The 17926-nt window shown below is 38.3% G+C and overlaps 1 protein-coding gene across 2 annotated transcripts in view; it reads left to right on the top strand.

The window, feature by feature from the left end:
- LACE1 (lactation elevated 1) overlaps positions 1-17926 on the top strand; it is a 165498-nt gene that overhangs the window by 50555 nt on the left and 97017 nt on the right. For both annotated transcript variants that reach the window (XM_019520129.1, XM_019520130.1), the window contains 3 exons: positions 3937-4067; positions 10668-10767; positions 13722-13780. In XM_019520129.1, the coding sequence (XP_019375674.1) occupies positions 3937-4067; positions 10668-10767; positions 13722-13780 (290 nt within the window). The remainder of the gene's footprint in view (positions 1-3936; positions 4068-10667; positions 10768-13721; positions 13781-17926) is intronic.

Below are 17926 nucleotides of genomic sequence, written 5' to 3'. Positions count from 1 at the left end.
ATTTCATGTCTTTGTGCTCTTTTTGCAGGTCCTTGTGGATGACCCTCTCCCACGTGGCTTGGCAGGGGTCATTGGGGAGTAGGTCCATGGCTGACACCACATCCTGTTTCCTCACCACCTTCTGCATTTTTGTGGTGGTTCCTTAGGGTCATCAGACTGTCTATAGTGCATACTTGCTGCGGAACTGCTCCAGGGTTCTATAGAACCATGGCGGTTCCCAGGTAGCTAGGTGACAGCACATGTATCCTCCAACATCATAGCATGTTACCAGAAAAATACTTCATGAAGCAGACTGTTTTAGGCTCTGCCCCAGTTACCAGTTTGCATATCTGGCTTATGTATTTGGCCCAGAGGAAAAGCATTATGTCTGGCTTTCCTCGGGCCCCTGTCCATTTAGTCTTGTACAAGGTTTTCCTCTTCACTCTCTCCAATCCAGAGCCCCAAAAGAAGATGCATATGTCCCTCTGGATTGTATGGGCAATTCATTCCAAGTGGGGGAAGACAAGGGCAACGTACAGAAGCACCAGTAGCAGCACTGCCTTCATGAGTGCTATGTGCCCCCCCATCACTCCATATATCTTTGTGTGTTTCAATACTTTTTTAATCAACCACTTGTCCATGCAGAGGATGTTGAGGTCATTCATGTAGGCCAGGACCCTAGCTTCCTCTTGGTTGAGCTAGAGGTGCAGATGATGTGAAGTGTGGGACCCCCAACAGCCAGACCCCCAACTCCATTGCAGTTGGTGCCTGTTTACCAGCACTCAGCTGCTTATGTCCATGTACAGTATCTTTATCCAGGCGACAGGTTGGTGGGACCCCCATCTCCTTCAGCATCTCAAACAGGAATCGGTGGGATATTCAGTCATAGGCTTTCCCCATGTCAAGGTTCAGCATGGCACTGCTCCAGCCCCTCTCCTGCTGGTATTGCAGAGCATCCCATAGCTGCATCAGGGCTCCATGGATCTGTCTCCCTGGCACTGTGCTCATCTGGTCTTCATGGATCGCTGTCCCTATGACAGATTTAAGGCACTCGGCCAACACCTTGGCCAGCAATTTATAGTTGATGTTCAGGAGAGCTATGGGCCTCCAGTTCTTCAACTCCTCCCTTGGACCCTTCTTGTACTGGTCCATCCCTGCCCCCAGGTCATGAGGCACTGGTCCATCCGTGCCCCCAGGTAGCCCTCTCGCAGTCAGTCTTTGAAGACCTCGAGCAGGTCAGGGGCCATCTGATCCCAAAACTGCAGAGGGTTTTGTCAACCTCCTCCAGGGTCCACTCCTTTACCAGCATCAGCTGTTTGCCCTCTCCAAAGATCTGGGTGAGCATCTGCAGACAATCCTACAGGTCTCCCAGGTCCTCTGGTCGTTTGGTGTACAGCTCCTGGTAGATAGCCACCACTGTCTCCAGTATTTCATTCAACTAGTGCAAACTATACATAATATATTAGTTGAAAGCCAAAAAGCTTATAATTTATCGTATAGTTCACTGGGCAGGGCCCCAGCAGAGTCAATAGCATTTCAAGCCATGGTAACCCCATGAATTGCTCAGTATGTTTGTATACTCCAGATACTCTCCACTGGAGCTAGGTATTCTTGTCAACGTCCTAGGATCCTTCAAAGATTTATATGCAGATGAGGCACAGGGTAACCTGGTCTGGTTCTACCCCATGGAGGGCAGGGTCACACTAATCTTATGCACCAGGCTGAGACAGGGTTTCTGGGTGAACTGTTTGGGGCCCTGTTCGGTGATGTTTGCCAGACATTTAAAGATCATGAGGATACACGAATAATTGAAAATGGGAGAGAAAGGCACAGCTCAGCTGTGGGAATGAAACAGAAGTCACATCCTATTTAGTAGGCATGGCCCACGGTGACTTGAAAAAGAGTCAGCGCTAAGAGGGACTAAGTGCAATTGGTGTATCTTATCTCGCACTGAATAATTCAGATGGTCGGTAGTAACCTGTCCTTGTGGGGACTATTCCCAGCTTGCTCCTGGGGCCACTGGCTAAGGGCAAGTGAGACTGGGGGACATCTGAGCCTCAGGACCTCCAGGTTTGGGCCTGCACATAGAATACCTGCCATATGGATTTGGGAGTATCTGAAGCCCCAGGCTGAAAAGTCTGGGGTGGAGGATACTTACTCGTTGTAGTGTCACATATAGCATTTTGAATGATTGAGTTGTGCTCAAGTGATAGGATTCAGAACAGATTTGGCTAATTTGACCTGGAAAAAACCCTCCTGTAGGTTCCCATCAGCATTTTATTTTATTTTTTTTGGCTAAGATCAGATGTAGTTAAGTTCATTTTGGGCACCAAGAGGAGGGTGTCAGGGCTGGCTCTGACCCTCCTGATCCCAGCCTGATACTGCAGTACCTCTAGGCCTGGTGCCAGTTCCCTGTGGAAGTAACACCCTTCCATTATTTTTAAAGGCCCCAAAAAAAGCTTCCCACTAGTATGATTGCTCAATATGGGCCATGTGTTTCATAGTCATGCTCAGCGTTGGCTTCATTTAATCAATTCCATAGTTGGTTTTCATGCTGCTTGTGACAACAGTTTAATGATAAGCAACATATTTAATAAGATTTTCTTGTATGCAATGCAAGATGAAGTTTTTTTCCATATGCTGATGGGGGGGGACCTCATCTTATATTTGAATAAATATGATAGATCTGCCTTGTAGTTTAAATCTGTTGCCTCATGTCCTGTCCTACGTGGTAAGAGAAAGCAATGCTCTTCTATATTTTTTATGACCAGCTTTCAAATATTTGAAAACTGCTTTCATATCCCTCTCTTAAAACAAAACAGATCTGGTTCTACCAGCCTTTTCTCTATGGATTGAATTCCAACCTGGTTGTTATCTTTGTCACTTGCTCTCCAATCCTTCCCGTTTTCTCAACATCCTTAAAATGTGGTGCGTAGAATTGGAGACAATACTCTAGGTGGGGCCTAACCAGCAGTTGAGTAGAGGGATACTATCACCTCCTGTGTCTTGCATACAATGCTTTTGTTAATGCAGCCCCAGATTGCATAACTTTTCATACATTTTTTTGTGTTAGTGTCACATTGCTGACTCATTTTCTCTCTCAAAAGTTCTTCAGGATTGTTTTGAAGTTTTGTTTTCAAGGTGGGAGCCTTCCTGATCTTTCCCTCAAATTTTAATATCCTCATGTCAAAATAAATCACAAATTTGATTATAGTTGTACTCCTATGTTGCATCCACAGCATACCAATGATGACCAATACTGCACGGGGTGGTCCATATTTTGGAGACCAAATAGTACATAAGTTGCAGTATGTCTGTTCTTAATAAAACTAACTTCTCATCACAAGGTCTGTCTTTACCAAGTGTTGATTTTTAGTGTGTTAGAGATTATGTTCAGTATAAGCTAGTGTCATATTGTACTATAGTACTTTGTGTGCAGTCTTTCTCAAGTAAAGTTCAGAAATGTAGGGATTAGTTTCTCTGAGCTGATTCTTATTATTCTAGAATTTGACCACAAAGTTGTAAGTATGACTTATAAAACATTGCATATTTCCCTGATTGACTTTGAAATACTTTGAAGGTTGTCCTGAATATTAGAAATCTCAAAGAAATCAAGCTGAAGTCAAAGTAATAAATTAAGTATGACAAAATTAAACCTTCATCAATTAAAACAGCAGGATTTTTGAAACGATGAAGATAGTTGCACCCTTTGAAGGTGGATATCATCAGGATCCAAGAGGCTTACAAAGCAGTATTTGACACATTTTAAGCAGGAAAACGCAGTGTACTGAATCTGTAACGTGAAAAGTTTTAAAAATTACTCCATTTGCCCAATTAAAATATAGTGCTCATGTTCTTGCATTTTAGTATCTAACTTAAAATGTGCATTTCTAGCTTTCCCTCTGGAGCATATAAAGGAAAACACATCATGTTTTAATTTTTGTTCTCTTAACTCAGGGATACACCGCCTTAAACAGCGCTTGCCAAAAAGAAAACCAGGGCTTATGGCCAAATCATATGACCCAATAGCCCCAGTAGCTGAGGAAATAAGTGAAGAAGCTTGTCTCTTATGTTTTGATGAATTTCAGGTGAGTAAGTAGGTATTCTTTCATAACTTCAGGAAAACCTGAAGTTTTTGATCTTTTACTCTAGAATCTCTTACTTCTCATATAAGTCATATTGGTAGAAGGCTAAAATTCAAGAATAGGAATTGTGCTTCCAATTCCTGAAGAAGTTAATTGGATTAATGTACTTCAAGTATTTTCACTGCATTATTATCATTTCATTCAGTGTAGGGATATTTAATGCTTAAAGAGATGATTATATGAGCACTTTGGGGTAGACATGTCCTTTTTGCGATGTTTGTGCAGTGCTGAGTTCATTGGTATCCTGATACATGCTTGGTATCTCCTAGTCACTGTCATTCAAATAACCAAATAAAACTTTGAGTGACTATGATCAAGGACTTGGGAACATTGTGTCCAATGCAACTGTAATTTTGTATGGGGTCTGCTGGAGTCTATTTGACAGCACTGTGTAAACACCAGTTAAATCATAAGCAGTTTTTATTGAATTCAGTATGAAAATATATAATAAACTGACAAAATATTTTGCATAAACTAACTTGATTAAATTATTTTTATTCTCCAGAATTCTTGAGCTCTTTATTTTTAATATGCCTCATAATGTTATGTTGAAAATTCACAAGTGCATTAAAGAAATTTTGGAGAGAGAAGCTGCTCTACAAATACAAGTATACTCTGTAATAGACAAGTAAAAATTAATTGTTTTAATGTGTGTTCCATTTTTCCTGTTATGAAAGGTTGATTAGTCTTTGAAGTTTTCACAGATAGGCATGCTTCATTTGCCATCTGGGAAAAGAGTTCTTGACTTATTCATTATGTTTTACTGCTGATCTCTTCTATCCATCTAGAAAATATTACTAGCACACATTCAAACCCTGTATCAGGTACAGGTATTTGCCATTACTATATTAATCTGCATGACTCGCTGTAGGATTTTCTCTGGGTTTTCTCCTTGTTTTTGATTGCTGTCTGGCTTTCTTTGCCCGTGTCCTGTTCTAATGGAAGACACTTATAGCTTACATTTTCTAGGACTTGGATTGGAATTTAAAAACTCACCTTGAATTAATGCAGGGGATTTTACCTTATGCCTTTGAATGCAGTATTTTTTTTTCTGATTTCCAACCTCATTGTTTGAAGGTAATTTTATATAGAAGTGAGTATGAAGAGACAGCTCTGTTGAACTATATTTCACAGGTTCTGCCATGCAGCATTTTATACTTCTCCTCCTAAGTAATCTGAAGATTTTTGGTAAGCATGCTGATTTCAGTGATGCACAATTTAAACAGTTATCTAGGAGGTCTTTCTGTAATTGCAGTTTTGGGTGTGGTAATGGAAATAACTCTCCTCTTTCATAGGAGTGGGTTTTCACCCGCTGCTTTGTCAGGGGCTTTACTACTGTATTCTTTCAGCACTCCAAAGGTAGACTTTGATTCTTCTTGATGCTTTTCTCAGGTTGCTTGCTTGCTCCCCCTGTTGACATGCTAAAGGTTTAATAGTCTCATTCCTGAATGAAGTAACTTTTTGTCTTTGTGGTCTGGCTGAGAAGGAAATGCAACAGGATTACTTGGAACACATGCAAGGGTTTCCAAGCTATTGAACTTTCATTTAAATCTTAGATATTAATTCTTGTTAATTTATTACTACTATTATAAACCCACAGTGAAGTTAAAGCTTTGAAAGTAGCAGCACAAGGGGTCTTATTTGTAGCAAATCATATTATGTATAAGCAATGGAGTACTACATAGGTTTTGATTACTAACAAAGAGTTCTGATTTTTTTCTGAAATTTTACTAAGGCCTCTCATTCTCAGTGCACTGCTTTCTTGCCCAAGTCACAAAGTAATAGAATAGAATGACTTAGAAATCTATTTTGATAGTAGTAGTAATAATAAAAAATACCTTAAAAAGAGGTAATGTTCATAATACTGAGTCGCATCTACTCATTTGTTTTCACAGCAGAAGTGTGGCTGGCAAGATTTTACTCACAGTTTCACATGTTCACATTTAAGCAGGTACAACAGGAGGAAAATAAGCAAAAGAGACAGAGAAAATAATGGACCATTCAGACAAAATTGCTGTCCAAACTGAAAACTTGGGACTTACTTAAATGATAACGGAAGGAAGCAAGAGTCTATGCTCCCACAGTAGAACCATGTTCTTACAATGTGGAAGTAGACATGATCAGAATAGCTGTTTAGATTTACTTGAAATATCTTTCAGGTACTTGTTGATACAAATAGGAAAAAAGTGGACAGTGTCTGTGAAGAAATATATATAGTGACAGGAGATTCCATGTTATTGCTAGCAGAAAACACTAAAGATACTTTTATTTCAGCAGTTATCAAATCACAAATCATTGCATTTGTTCAATGTTGAAGTTGGCAAGTCTCATTTAACATCTGATGGAAGACCAACAAAACCCCCAGAGTCAATGATGATGTTATAAAGACAATGTTATAAAGTATCCTGAAAGTAGGTGGTAGGATAAAGAGTTAAAAAAGGAATTAGAATAACTACTCTTAACTAAATGACATAGAAAAGTATATGAGTCTGTTGAATTAATTTACATGTTTCCATGTTAAAATAATTAATGTTTTGAAATAGAGGTGCATTTTATGGTAGTGGTGTGGCTTCTGCTATGCTATTGGCTGTGTTAAGCCTTTGAGCAACTACATCTTTCCAAAAAAAATCTTCAGTGCCAAAGTTTGTAGTGCTTACTATGTGGTGTTCCTTTTCACAATCTTTGATCCATGGGACTTTACTGTAAATATTTAACAACTTTTTTTTATACTCAGGCAAATTGTATGGCCTTTTAAAATTGGCCCTAAACATAAAAAACAAGATTTGTGCTATTTACAATTATAATTTTATTGCTTTACAGTAAAAACCTGTAAAGTCAAGGATTTATTTTTATTTTGGGTAGTTCTGAAACAACTCTATACATAAGTAATTAGGGCTTCTAATTTTGTACTATACTGTAACTTGTGGCAAGTAGTAATGTTAATGAAAATAGAATCCCGACTTGGTAAGCAGAATGATCATGCAGAGACAGTGTTTAAATACTATTGATATCACTTGGGTTTAAAAAGAACTACAATTTAGACAGTTTTTACAAACCAGCAAAGCTATTAAAAGCCTCTAATAAAAAACTATGCTCTTATTTTTTGAGCTAATACTAATTACTGATAATACATGCTTATGTTTGTCATTCATTATAGGGAGCTGTACCAATCAGTGGATGACTGAGTCTCAAGCACTTACAGATGTAAATTAACTATTAGTTTTTTTCTTTTTTACTTAAGTGAGTCATAATGGAAAGCAGCGCTAGGTCATAAAAATCTTTTCTCTTAAATGCTAATGAAATTTCTCCATTCTCTCCATTAGGAGACTCTCCTTATTGGTAATTTGTAGCCTTCTCTTTTGTTCTTGGTTGTAATGAAAGCTGGGTACAGAAAAAACCTGAGCTATGAGAATGCTTGAGTTATTGTCTTCTGTTTGCTTACCCTATAACATTATCCTACCATTCAAAAACTATACAAGATCAAAAGAGCATAAATCATCTTCTGATATACAAAGTGACTCTTGCTTTATTAATTTATATAGCTTCAAAAGTTTTTTTTTTCCTAGTAAGGTGACATTAAAATTTTGTAACTTCCATCCAGAAAGTTGCCAACAAAGCTATCACTTTCTTTCTTTTTACTCCATTATAAATATTTCCCTTGTAGAATAGATAAATATAATTTTTTCAGTCCTTTATGTCCTTCTTCAAACAGTATACTGTGTTGTATATTGTGCAATTTAAAAAAATGTTAGCTTGTAACCGAATAATTTCACAATTTTAACACCTCTCTTAGTCTTGTTTTATGGCTCAATTAAGGTTTTCAGTTGCTTTTAAAATTTGTTTGTGCTCTGATTTCTTATTTAAAGTACTATCAATGTGTACAAGCAGTTGGCAAAACTATTTGTACTAGAGTGTTTGTGTAGAAACTCAGCGATCTTGACTTCCAAATCAAATGATGTAAGTGCCACTTCCCTTTCCATGTCTTCAGTTTTTGAGACAACGAGCCTATGAACTCTACTTCATCAGCCTCCTGGATCCTAAAAATCATGGACTAAATATAGACATTGGTTTTATGACATGATAACCTGCCTGACATCTGACTCCCTAGGTATCTCTCCACTATTCATCCCCCTTCTGTCTCCCCACCACCACCCATTGACTCCTCAGTCTACATTTTCACTGACTACTTGTCTTGTATGCATACCAGCCCAGCCTCTGGCTTCTTTACTTTTCATTCCATCCAGGAAGAGCACACACCAACTGCTGAAACTTACTTAGCCTGATGAAGGGTTTTTGAACCCAAAAGCTTGCTTCATAATTGTTTTCCAACTATTTAAGTTGGTCTAATAAAAGATACCAGATTCACACAAAGAGCCTTGCCTTGGAAGTTTATGACATTTTATTAATTCAGGAGAACCTTTAGGAAAACAATAGCTAATATATAAGCAACTGAACTTGACAAGTGTGTTCCTGAGTTAGCATATGCAAACTTTGGAAGAAACATCTCCGTGGCTCTGAACAGAGTGTAGGCTGGACACTGGGTAATTTATGATGTATACAGTTTGCATACTGTATTACTCATCAAATGGTTTAATGTTGAGCTAGAAAAAAAATGAAACCTCCCCCTTGAACTAAGTGAATAATTACGCAGGGATTGTTGATAGGTAAGGAAAAACCTGCTTTTATTTAAGGTTCCCCCTGTTGCCTCTGATAGATGACAAAGCAAAGTCCATCTCTGTCCTTCCTAGCTCCCCACAAATCAGTAGATTAAGCAGAGGCTGGAAGCAGTGTGTCTTTCATTTACTTTAATTTCCTCCATGACCTTGCTTCTGAAGCGTTTATAGCCTAAGGTCTGGTATACATCTTCTGCCAGTCTAGTAATGTTTGTAAGGAGTGTAATTGTTTTTTCAGCATTTTATGCTGGCAAAAGCCCTAGTTTAGATGCATTCATACGAGTAAAAGGTGCTTTTTATTGGTATAGCTTACTCAATTTGGGGAACATCAATAAGCTATATTGGCAGAAGCACTCTTACCTTCTTCCTGTGCACACAGGATGTCATCTATCAGTTGTGTGGTCAATGCCCCTGGTTCCAGCCCTGCTATGTGGCACCACATAGGTAGATCCCTTGTAAGACAAGGCACAGGTGGGTATGACAGAGGGGTGAGGTGAAAGAATCCATCCTTCCTACCCATAGCCTTGTTTGTTGTTTGGTCCATTGGTTTTAGCCAGTCTGCAAGATTCTGTAATCTCTGATTATTACCAATAAAACTGGATTTCTCTGTATCCAGAAAGGTTTACTACATTTTTCTTTCTAACACACAGGGTGCATGTCTACGTGTGCTCTTACATGCATCTAAACTTAATGCATGTTAGCCTAATGAGCATTAAGGCTATTTAGCCGTGCGTCTACATGTGCATACACTAATGCGCATTAAGGCAGGTATGTGGACTGACATGGGACTAAAGTTAGTCCCAAGTCAATGGGCACATTGCATTAATGCGCATTAGCGTGTCTACATGTTCGCTAATGTGCTTTAACTATTTGTGCATAAATTTGATACCTGCTCTGTACAGGTCTCAAATCGAGGCTCAATTAGCCTTAAATTGCCATTTTAAGGCACATTAAGGGCACGCACATGTAGACACAAGCCCTTAATGTGCCTTAAATTGGGCTAATGTGCATTAAATGTGCACATGTAGACACACCCAGTATTTTTGATGTTGTAAGCTTGTATTATTCCATTTCCAAATATTATGAGTTATAATCAGCCTTCGTAAATAGTTTGTCTAAGAATTTTCACTTTACTGCTTATTGTTTGCCAAGTTTTTTTTGGTAGTAATTGTACCACCCCTTTTTTGTTAGAGTGAATGTTTTGTGTCTGAAGGTTAGAAGAGGCTGACTATGCTGGAAGTGACTGCAGTGCCTTTTGATTATTCATGGACAGTAATAGAAGGCACTTAAAAAGAACAATGGAATTGCTTATTTTTGTGATGGGCCATCTGTTGAATTGTTTTGTGCAACAATCACACAATAGTATCTATGTCATATCATTCTATTTTCAACAGCAGCTGATTATGTATAGTTGGCTACTTGTCTTTATTTCTAAAGTCCCATGACCATTTAAAGTCACCTCTCTGAACCTTTGCTACAAAGGTAATAGAAATGTAAAACAGCCGGTGTGTATCTTCTTTATCTATCTTCTGTTATTTCATGTTGCTTCTAATTAATTAGGCCTCTTAAATGTTTAGGTCTGTTTTCTGTGGCTCCCACCTGTAGTTTTATAATAGAAGTTAACATGGAATCATTTAGCAATTGGTAAAGAAATGATGGGGTTCTGTAATAAAGAGCAGACAAGTTTTAAAAGACTGTCATGCATTCTCTGCTTATTAATTATCCCCTTTATTTTTCCCCAAGCAATAATTAGAATCCTTCTCCAAGGATTTTACTAACAAGCCTTTTTTTTTTTAAACTATGAAGCCATTTGCAGATCTATACAGCAGAAGCTGAAAGCAGGATAAAACAAATGTGTTGTCTTCCACAGGTCACTGACATCGCTGATGCCATGATTCTGAAACAGCTTTTTGAAAATCTGTTCCGGAATGGGGTGGTGGTTGTGGCAACATCCAACAGGCCACCGGAAGGTAAAACCAAATGCATTGCTAGCATTATCCAAGCACTGTGAATTTAAGAAGCCTCTTATAGAAGTCAGTTTGTATTTATTCAACTTTTAATGCTGACAAGATTTCTAGTGTTTTTTTGAGAATCTCATACCTTCGCTATACAATACAGACCCCTCCTTGTTTTTTTCCCTTTATCTGGAAGAAAGGGTGCATTTGAAGTCCTGACTTCAGGTCTTCTCACCTGACTACCAATTTTTTTCTACATCTACAGCCTCTTGAAGTGATTTATATTCCATCCATCCCCCCAGACCAAGAGCTAGGAGTTTGGTGATGTGGGAAGAGTTAGAAGAGGGGTGAAAAGCTATCTCATGACTGGGTAGGCAAGAAAGCAGGAGCCAGAGCACGGATCACAGAGGAAGCAAGTAATTTCTTCTTCCCTCAGTTTTGGCAACCTGGGAGTTCACGTTACTTTTTTCCTTTGGGTGGGTGGGTGTGCGCAACCTACTGAGCTGACTGTGTTGCCTGCCTTGGGGTCATTTTCTGACAACTGAGAAGTCCAGATTATGAACAAAATCTTATATATGTTCATAAAGTTGGCCTGTTTATGAACATAGTTAAACCTCAAAATCTGGAAAGATTTATCCACGTAAGATAAGGGAATCTTATTTTTGTTGCTAAATGACACTTTTAAAACCACAGTGTTAATAACATAAGTTTTGAATTGTTTAGCACTGTTTTTTAATGAATTTTATTTTTTAATTCAAGTGACAGCAAAAGGCTTTAAAAATTCTGTTCACTCGTAAGAGAATTGCCAAAGCTTTTGAACTTAAAAAAGAGAAAAATTCTATATTTGAATGAGGCAAAATAGTGTTTACATGTTATAATTGGAACGTTGCATAGCATTTGCTTGTTCCTTGCTTGACCAGTTATGAATTATAGCAAGGGAATAATTAACACAACTTGAGCTGTACACAAAAAAGAATCATGCACTAGTTCAGTTTTGGGAGTCATTTTTAAGAGCATAGCTTTAAACAATTTAAATTCAGGGGTGATAAAATAGTGAGTTTGGCTTTGGTCCCACCTCTTTATCCTTTTAAATAAATCTAAACAACTGGTTGGGTTCTGTCATCTATCTGCTTTTGTATGTTTCTTCAGTGGTCTATAAGGCCACAAAGAATCTGCAACTGCATGGGGTATATTTAGTTTGCACTTGCAGTTTCCAGTAAGGATTATGATCACGGTGTGGAGTTGTGGTGCTATTTGATGGGGCGCAAACCATAGCACCCCTTCCTCTTGTGTACATGGAATCAATCCTGCTATCTAAAGACACGTCTGAAATAAAATCCTTGTCCAGGATGTTGTGTGGCATTAATACACTGCATTATTCTCATTAAAGTACCAAAATTTAGGAGTTCTGCATTTCTTTTCCCCTCCTTATAGATAAAGAAACACAAGGTGGCACTTTAGCTAGAGGGAAAACTGACCCTGTTCATTGGCTAAGTGCCACATTTAAGTTACACATACTGCTGTTCTGGAATGTGAGAGGGAAACACTGAAGGTATGTTGGGGGAAAAGTAAAGCTGGGATTCCAAAAACCTCCATTTCCCACACCCGCCTTGCTCTACCAAAATAGAAAAATAGTAGAGTGAAAACAAGGCAACTAGTGCTCGTTAACTAGAGGAGCTAGTACTGGTAGGTTTATCATACTCAAACAGCATGTTTAAAATACTACTAGATGGGAAGCAGTTCTTAATATTCACTGGTTTCCCCAGGTAAGCTTGCACTCACTTGTTTCTTATTTTAAAAAATTATGCATTGACATCATTGTTAGCCATGTACCATTTTCACTTGTAGGTCTGTATACAAACTTTGCTGTTGGCTAGGATGCAGAATTTGCTACCCTGCAGATTGTTCAGGCATGCCACCTTGTGTCTGTACCATTAAATGTTAGTACATCTCATAAAACAATGAAGCCCAACCAGGCTGTAACCCATAAGCATGACTGCAACATACCTTTGAATAAAAATCAAATGTAGTCTCGTCTTTTAGTGGAAGTTTGTGACTGGTGCCTCTGTTTTTCTGTTGTCTTGCCCTGTTAACAGGTGTTGGGTCCTTGCAAAAAGATGGCAACAATATTAATAAAATGGAATAGCCCATTCTTAGTAGTACATAGTACAGCTTTTAAAGTGAAAACTCCACTATAATAAAATATTTATTCTCTCCCTGTAGTGATTTTTTCCAGAAAAGGCATTTTAGTTAAAGGTTTTTATATATATATATATTTGCATTTTGAGAGAATATATAAAATAATAAATATATAAAATGCTGTTTAACTGATTATATTTATTATTTTATATATTCTCTCAAAATGCAAATATATATTGCATTATAACATATTTTAATTTTTGCAGTATTTAGTGAAAATTTGAAGGATTATGTACTTTGTAATTTTATTTATGTAAAAATCACATTTCCTTGACTTTGAAAAATAACAGATGTGTTTAGAATTACTAGAAGACAGAAAAGTAATCCCAATAAACAGAATTACAACATCAAAACTGAAAATTGGCATTATAGTGTTTCATTTGCAGTACAAATCCTTTTCCAGATCTTTAAAACTAAGCATGTATATAGTTTGTCTGAATAGCTGCACTGACTGATTATCAATATTTCCAGTTCTTTATGTGCTTATTTTTATTCAGAGGCTTTTCTATACCTCTTTTTTGCTAAAATTAATTTAGTTCTCATTAGAGATTGAAATGTAATTATACTAAATTCCATTTGTCTGTCTTATTTTTTTAAGAACATAATGAATTTCATACAGCAAAAGAATAGAAGTCAATTTTAGCTTCCCTTATTTCTTTTCTTTTCCTTTATCTCTCCATCAACATAGAGCTTCACTTACCAGACTAAAAGACAAGCTGATATTAATGTGAAGACTAAGTGGCAAAGCTAATGCATGTTTTCTCTTTCAGACCTCTATAAAAATGGGCTTCAGAGAGCCAACTTTGTACCATTTATTGCTGTCTTGAAGGTAAGGAAAGTCACTTGTTGAATGCTTTTCATTTTTGTCTGCCCTGTTGATAAATGTGGGTTTGTACAGGATTTCAGGGGGGAAAAAACTAATTATTATAGGTTTAAAGCAAAATTAATATGAGCAGACAGAATTGTTCACTGGTAATGTGGTCTGTGTTAATAGAACACCTGAGTGTCTAACAGAAAATATTTAACTTCCAGAAACACCCCTCTAGAATGGATTTGTTTGGACAGCATTGTATTACTGCTGCGTATGTATGTGGTGTGACTATAATTCCTGTAGATCAGATCTGGCCCATGGAGCATCTCTCTGTAATCTGTCAGGCTACAGAAAGTTCTGTGCTATGGTCTCTGCAGAAGGCAGGGCTCTCTGGCCCTGCTGGCTGTGGCCATCAGTGGTGGCAGGCCTTTGGGCGCCTCACTGCTGCTGGACCACATGCTACCACTGGGCCTGCCACCACTGCAGTGGCTGCAGCAGCCGCCTCTGTGCCCTGAGCTGGATCCAGCCTGTGAGAAACTTTGCGGTCCAGGTTCTGCCCTGGGCCCCAAGTGAGTTTGACACCCCTGCTATACTGTTAAACAGATGTTGCTGCCATGCTTTCTTTATACCAGAAATTTTTTTTAGAAGTCTTCATGTATACAAAGATGTTACTTATAATGTGATTACTATGCTAATGCAGTTTAACAAAAAAATGCAAACAACTGAAGTAGTATTTTATAAAACTCTACAGTAAATTATTTTTTTCAAGCAGTTTTACTTGCCCTATATGTGTGTGATTCCACTGTTTGCTTTGAGTTTTCACTTTAAACTCTGCAGTCCTGTTAGCTCAAATCCTGTAACAACATGGCTTTCCCCTTTTAAGGCTGAGAGGGAGTGTCAGTAAAGTTTAGCTAACAGACCTCACTGTTGGTTCGGCATTTTCCATAAAGGGCTCTCAGAGAAGACCCAGGAGAGGGACAAGTTACTGAAGTAGAGTCAGGAACAGGGGGATAGAAGAGAAGGAGCTTCTGGCACTGGTACTGCAGAGTGGACAGAGGAATGGCTTTATTTGATATTTTGTTTTTTCCAAATGTCAGAGGATAAAACAACCCTCCAAAAGGACCAGGTAGTTGGGGGCAGTCTTGGCCATGGAGAGAGGCCACTAGTTTATATTCTTTCTCTTTTTCCTGTGCCTTTGTCTCCCTTTGTCTTCTCTTACCTTGTATGTTTTTCTGTTCCACTTTCTTCCCCTGATTGGTCTCATCCCCTGATGGAGCTCCTGAGAGTTCCTGTCCTGCTGGTGGGCGCTGTTAGCCAGATTAATTCCTTTGTTTCTAGGTTCTTCTTTCCACTTACTAATAATAAAGCAACAAGTTTGAGTATGAGAGTCGTTGCCATGTGTTCATCCAGCTCTGCAGACTGCTAGCAAGTGTTCCGTGAACCACAGTTTGAAAATCATTCTGAGACACTATTATCACTTTAATTGTTGGGTCTAATAGTTTTGCTTTTTACTTGGAGGCAGTCTCCCACCATCTTTAAAAATTCAAGTCAGTTTTACTGTCAGTGTGAATTTTCTCCTGTATCAATGGCTGGCTGAGTGGGTATTACTGAGTGTCTGTGTAATGGGAATGGCAAATGGACATATGTTTTGAAACAAGCTACCTATAGTCTTTGCACTGTGGTACAATAAACTGGAAATTCTGAAACAACTTCATTTAAATTAAAAAAAGTAGGGTATTGAGCTAAATATCAGTAATAGAATTGGTACAGTAGTCACTGGTGTTAATCTTGGTTCCATGGTGTCAGCTTGCAACTCTGGTATTGTGGGTTCAGATCTCTGCTTTGCAATAAATTTTCTGCGTGATCTTTTTAAAGTCATACTAGTTTCTCCGCCTCAGTTTCCTATTTGTGAAACAGGGTAACAATACTTCTTTGCCTTATAAATACTTTAAAGATTGTGAGGCAAGATTCTTTGGGTAGATGTGATATCTTTTATTAGGCTAACTAGCCATTCATCTTATATGAGCTATATAAGTACCTGAGGTCAACAAGGGAAAGGGAAATTGGAGGTTTTGGTATCTATGGATCAGCAGAAACAGTTTGGGATTGTGGTATAAATATATTAGTTTGATGTTCTTTCTAAAAAGATAAGCAGTATAACAGTTAATACTGGTAGTCATTTCAGTGACTTGCAAAGAATTGTACAATTGAAGTTTAGTGAGAGTAATTGCATAAGCCCCTTTGACGATCCCATCTAATGTTGACGTTTCAGTTTAATATCTCATTGAGGTGAATGTGAAAATCCTGTATTGTTGAAACTACTGTTGCATGCCATATACAGATGCAGGAAGGCAACTGTTGCATTTGGTTTATGTTAAATTTCTGTAAATGCTTTATAAAAAATAAGAGTATAAAAGTTCATACATAATTCTGTTCTTAGGGATTTATTCTAAAGCAAATTTTCTTGTCCTACAAGAAAGAGGACAATTTCAAGTGTGTTCTTTTCCTGAAATGCCACTCTATGCTCAGTCTTCATTACTGGAAACTCTTCTTTAGCTTGCCATTTATTTGTCTGTGTCTTCCTCTGTTTCATTCTTTCCAAGAAGTTTATTCTTCTCTTTGTTTTAATAGCTGGGTTAAAGAATTCCAGCTTGGCTTTTCCTTTTTGCCAGGAGAAAAATATTTAAATGTGGGCTTCATGTCTGTGTAAACCAAATAAAGATACATATGCATAGTCTTGCATGTAGAACGCAGAAGGATACCGTGATTGCTTCTTTTTAAATTAGTTTGGAGGGTAACATTTGTTTTCTCTGTTCTACATATTTTTAATGTTTTTCTATTCTTGCATACCAGTGTAATTAAATCCATATTTTAGCATCAGTTTAACAAAGGTTGCTTATAAATAACGCTGTTTTTCCTTAATGTGAAGTCTTAAATGTAGATCATATGAGACTTATCTGGAACTGCTACTTTGACCTTAATAACATCATAAACAGTAATGACAAGATGCACAGAAAACCACCTTCAAAAGTTATCTTAAATAGAGCAACACAGTTCAGAAGGTGTAAAATTTAACTGTTTGGTTTCTCTAGTCACTTATTCTGCTGATTTTTGTTTTCCCAAAGGCAACTAAGTATGTATGCAAACTGTCATTTTAGCTTCATACTTTTTCACGCTAAAGATATTAAGGAATCTTGTAAGCATCTCTTCGGTGTTCACCTTATTTGTGTGTAAAATTTAGAAAGTGCAACAAACAAAATCCAAAATATTGTCTTTTTTTTCTCTGAAGTTTTTTATGAAAAAGTAACCAAATGGAAATGTGGATATCTGTAATAGTCTCAGCCCCTATTTTATCTTCTGAGCCTGCAAGACCCCTGTTGCTCATCTTCACCAGGTTCCTTAGGGTGACTTTTTGTATTTCAAAAATGTCACAACATAAATGCACTCAGCTGAGAATTTGTGATTTGTCTTCAGGACATTTTCTGTTGTATTAACCACTCTTTCTAGACTGTACACATCTCCTCCAGCCCTTTATATTCTGCTAAGATTCAAGCGTTGGGCTTGTTTGCCATCATGAGGTAGCAATAATTATCTTGAACCATAACCATAAGGTTTTAATGCCTTGAGCTTAGGGCAGCTCAATGGAAGAGACTTGAATTCCCTATCTGATAGAGGTGCACTGATACTTTGGTCTGATATCGGATCGGCACCAATATAAAGAACATTTTCTGTATTGGAAATCATCCCGATGGGGCTGATTTAATTTGTCAGATAAATGCTCATGCGTGCTTGCAGCCACAGTACAAAACGTATGCAGTGAGGAGCAGAGCCAGCAGCGTGGGGAGCTGCATGCAGCTAGTAAGTCTGGTGTGGAGGGAAGGGGAAGGGTGTGTGGGGAGGCAGATCAAAGCCTCCACGATGAGAGAGGGTGTGGGGTTGGGGTTGGGGCTGGGGTTGCGGCAGGGGGTGCCCAGCTGGGGCAAGGGCCAGGGCGGGCATGGGATGTGGAAGGGAAGAGAGAAGGACAGCTCCTGCTACTGCACATGGCTTGTCCGGTGCTTGTCTGGCAGCTTCCGCCACTGCTCCCACCATTTGTCTGTGGGGCATGTGCCCCCAGATCTGCGCGAGGCAGGGTGGGCTGGGGCTGGGCTTTTCCCAGCGGGG

The sequence above is a fragment of the Gavialis gangeticus genome, unplaced genomic scaffold (assembly GCF_001723915.1).
Source record: "Gavialis gangeticus isolate Ggan-Ray unplaced genomic scaffold, GavGan_comp1, whole genome shotgun sequence".
NCBI classification, from domain to species: domain Eukaryota; kingdom Metazoa; phylum Chordata; order Crocodylia; family Gavialidae; genus Gavialis; species Gavialis gangeticus.
Note: the sequence above shows the minus strand (reverse complement) of the source record. Positions and strands in the feature narration are given on the sequence as shown.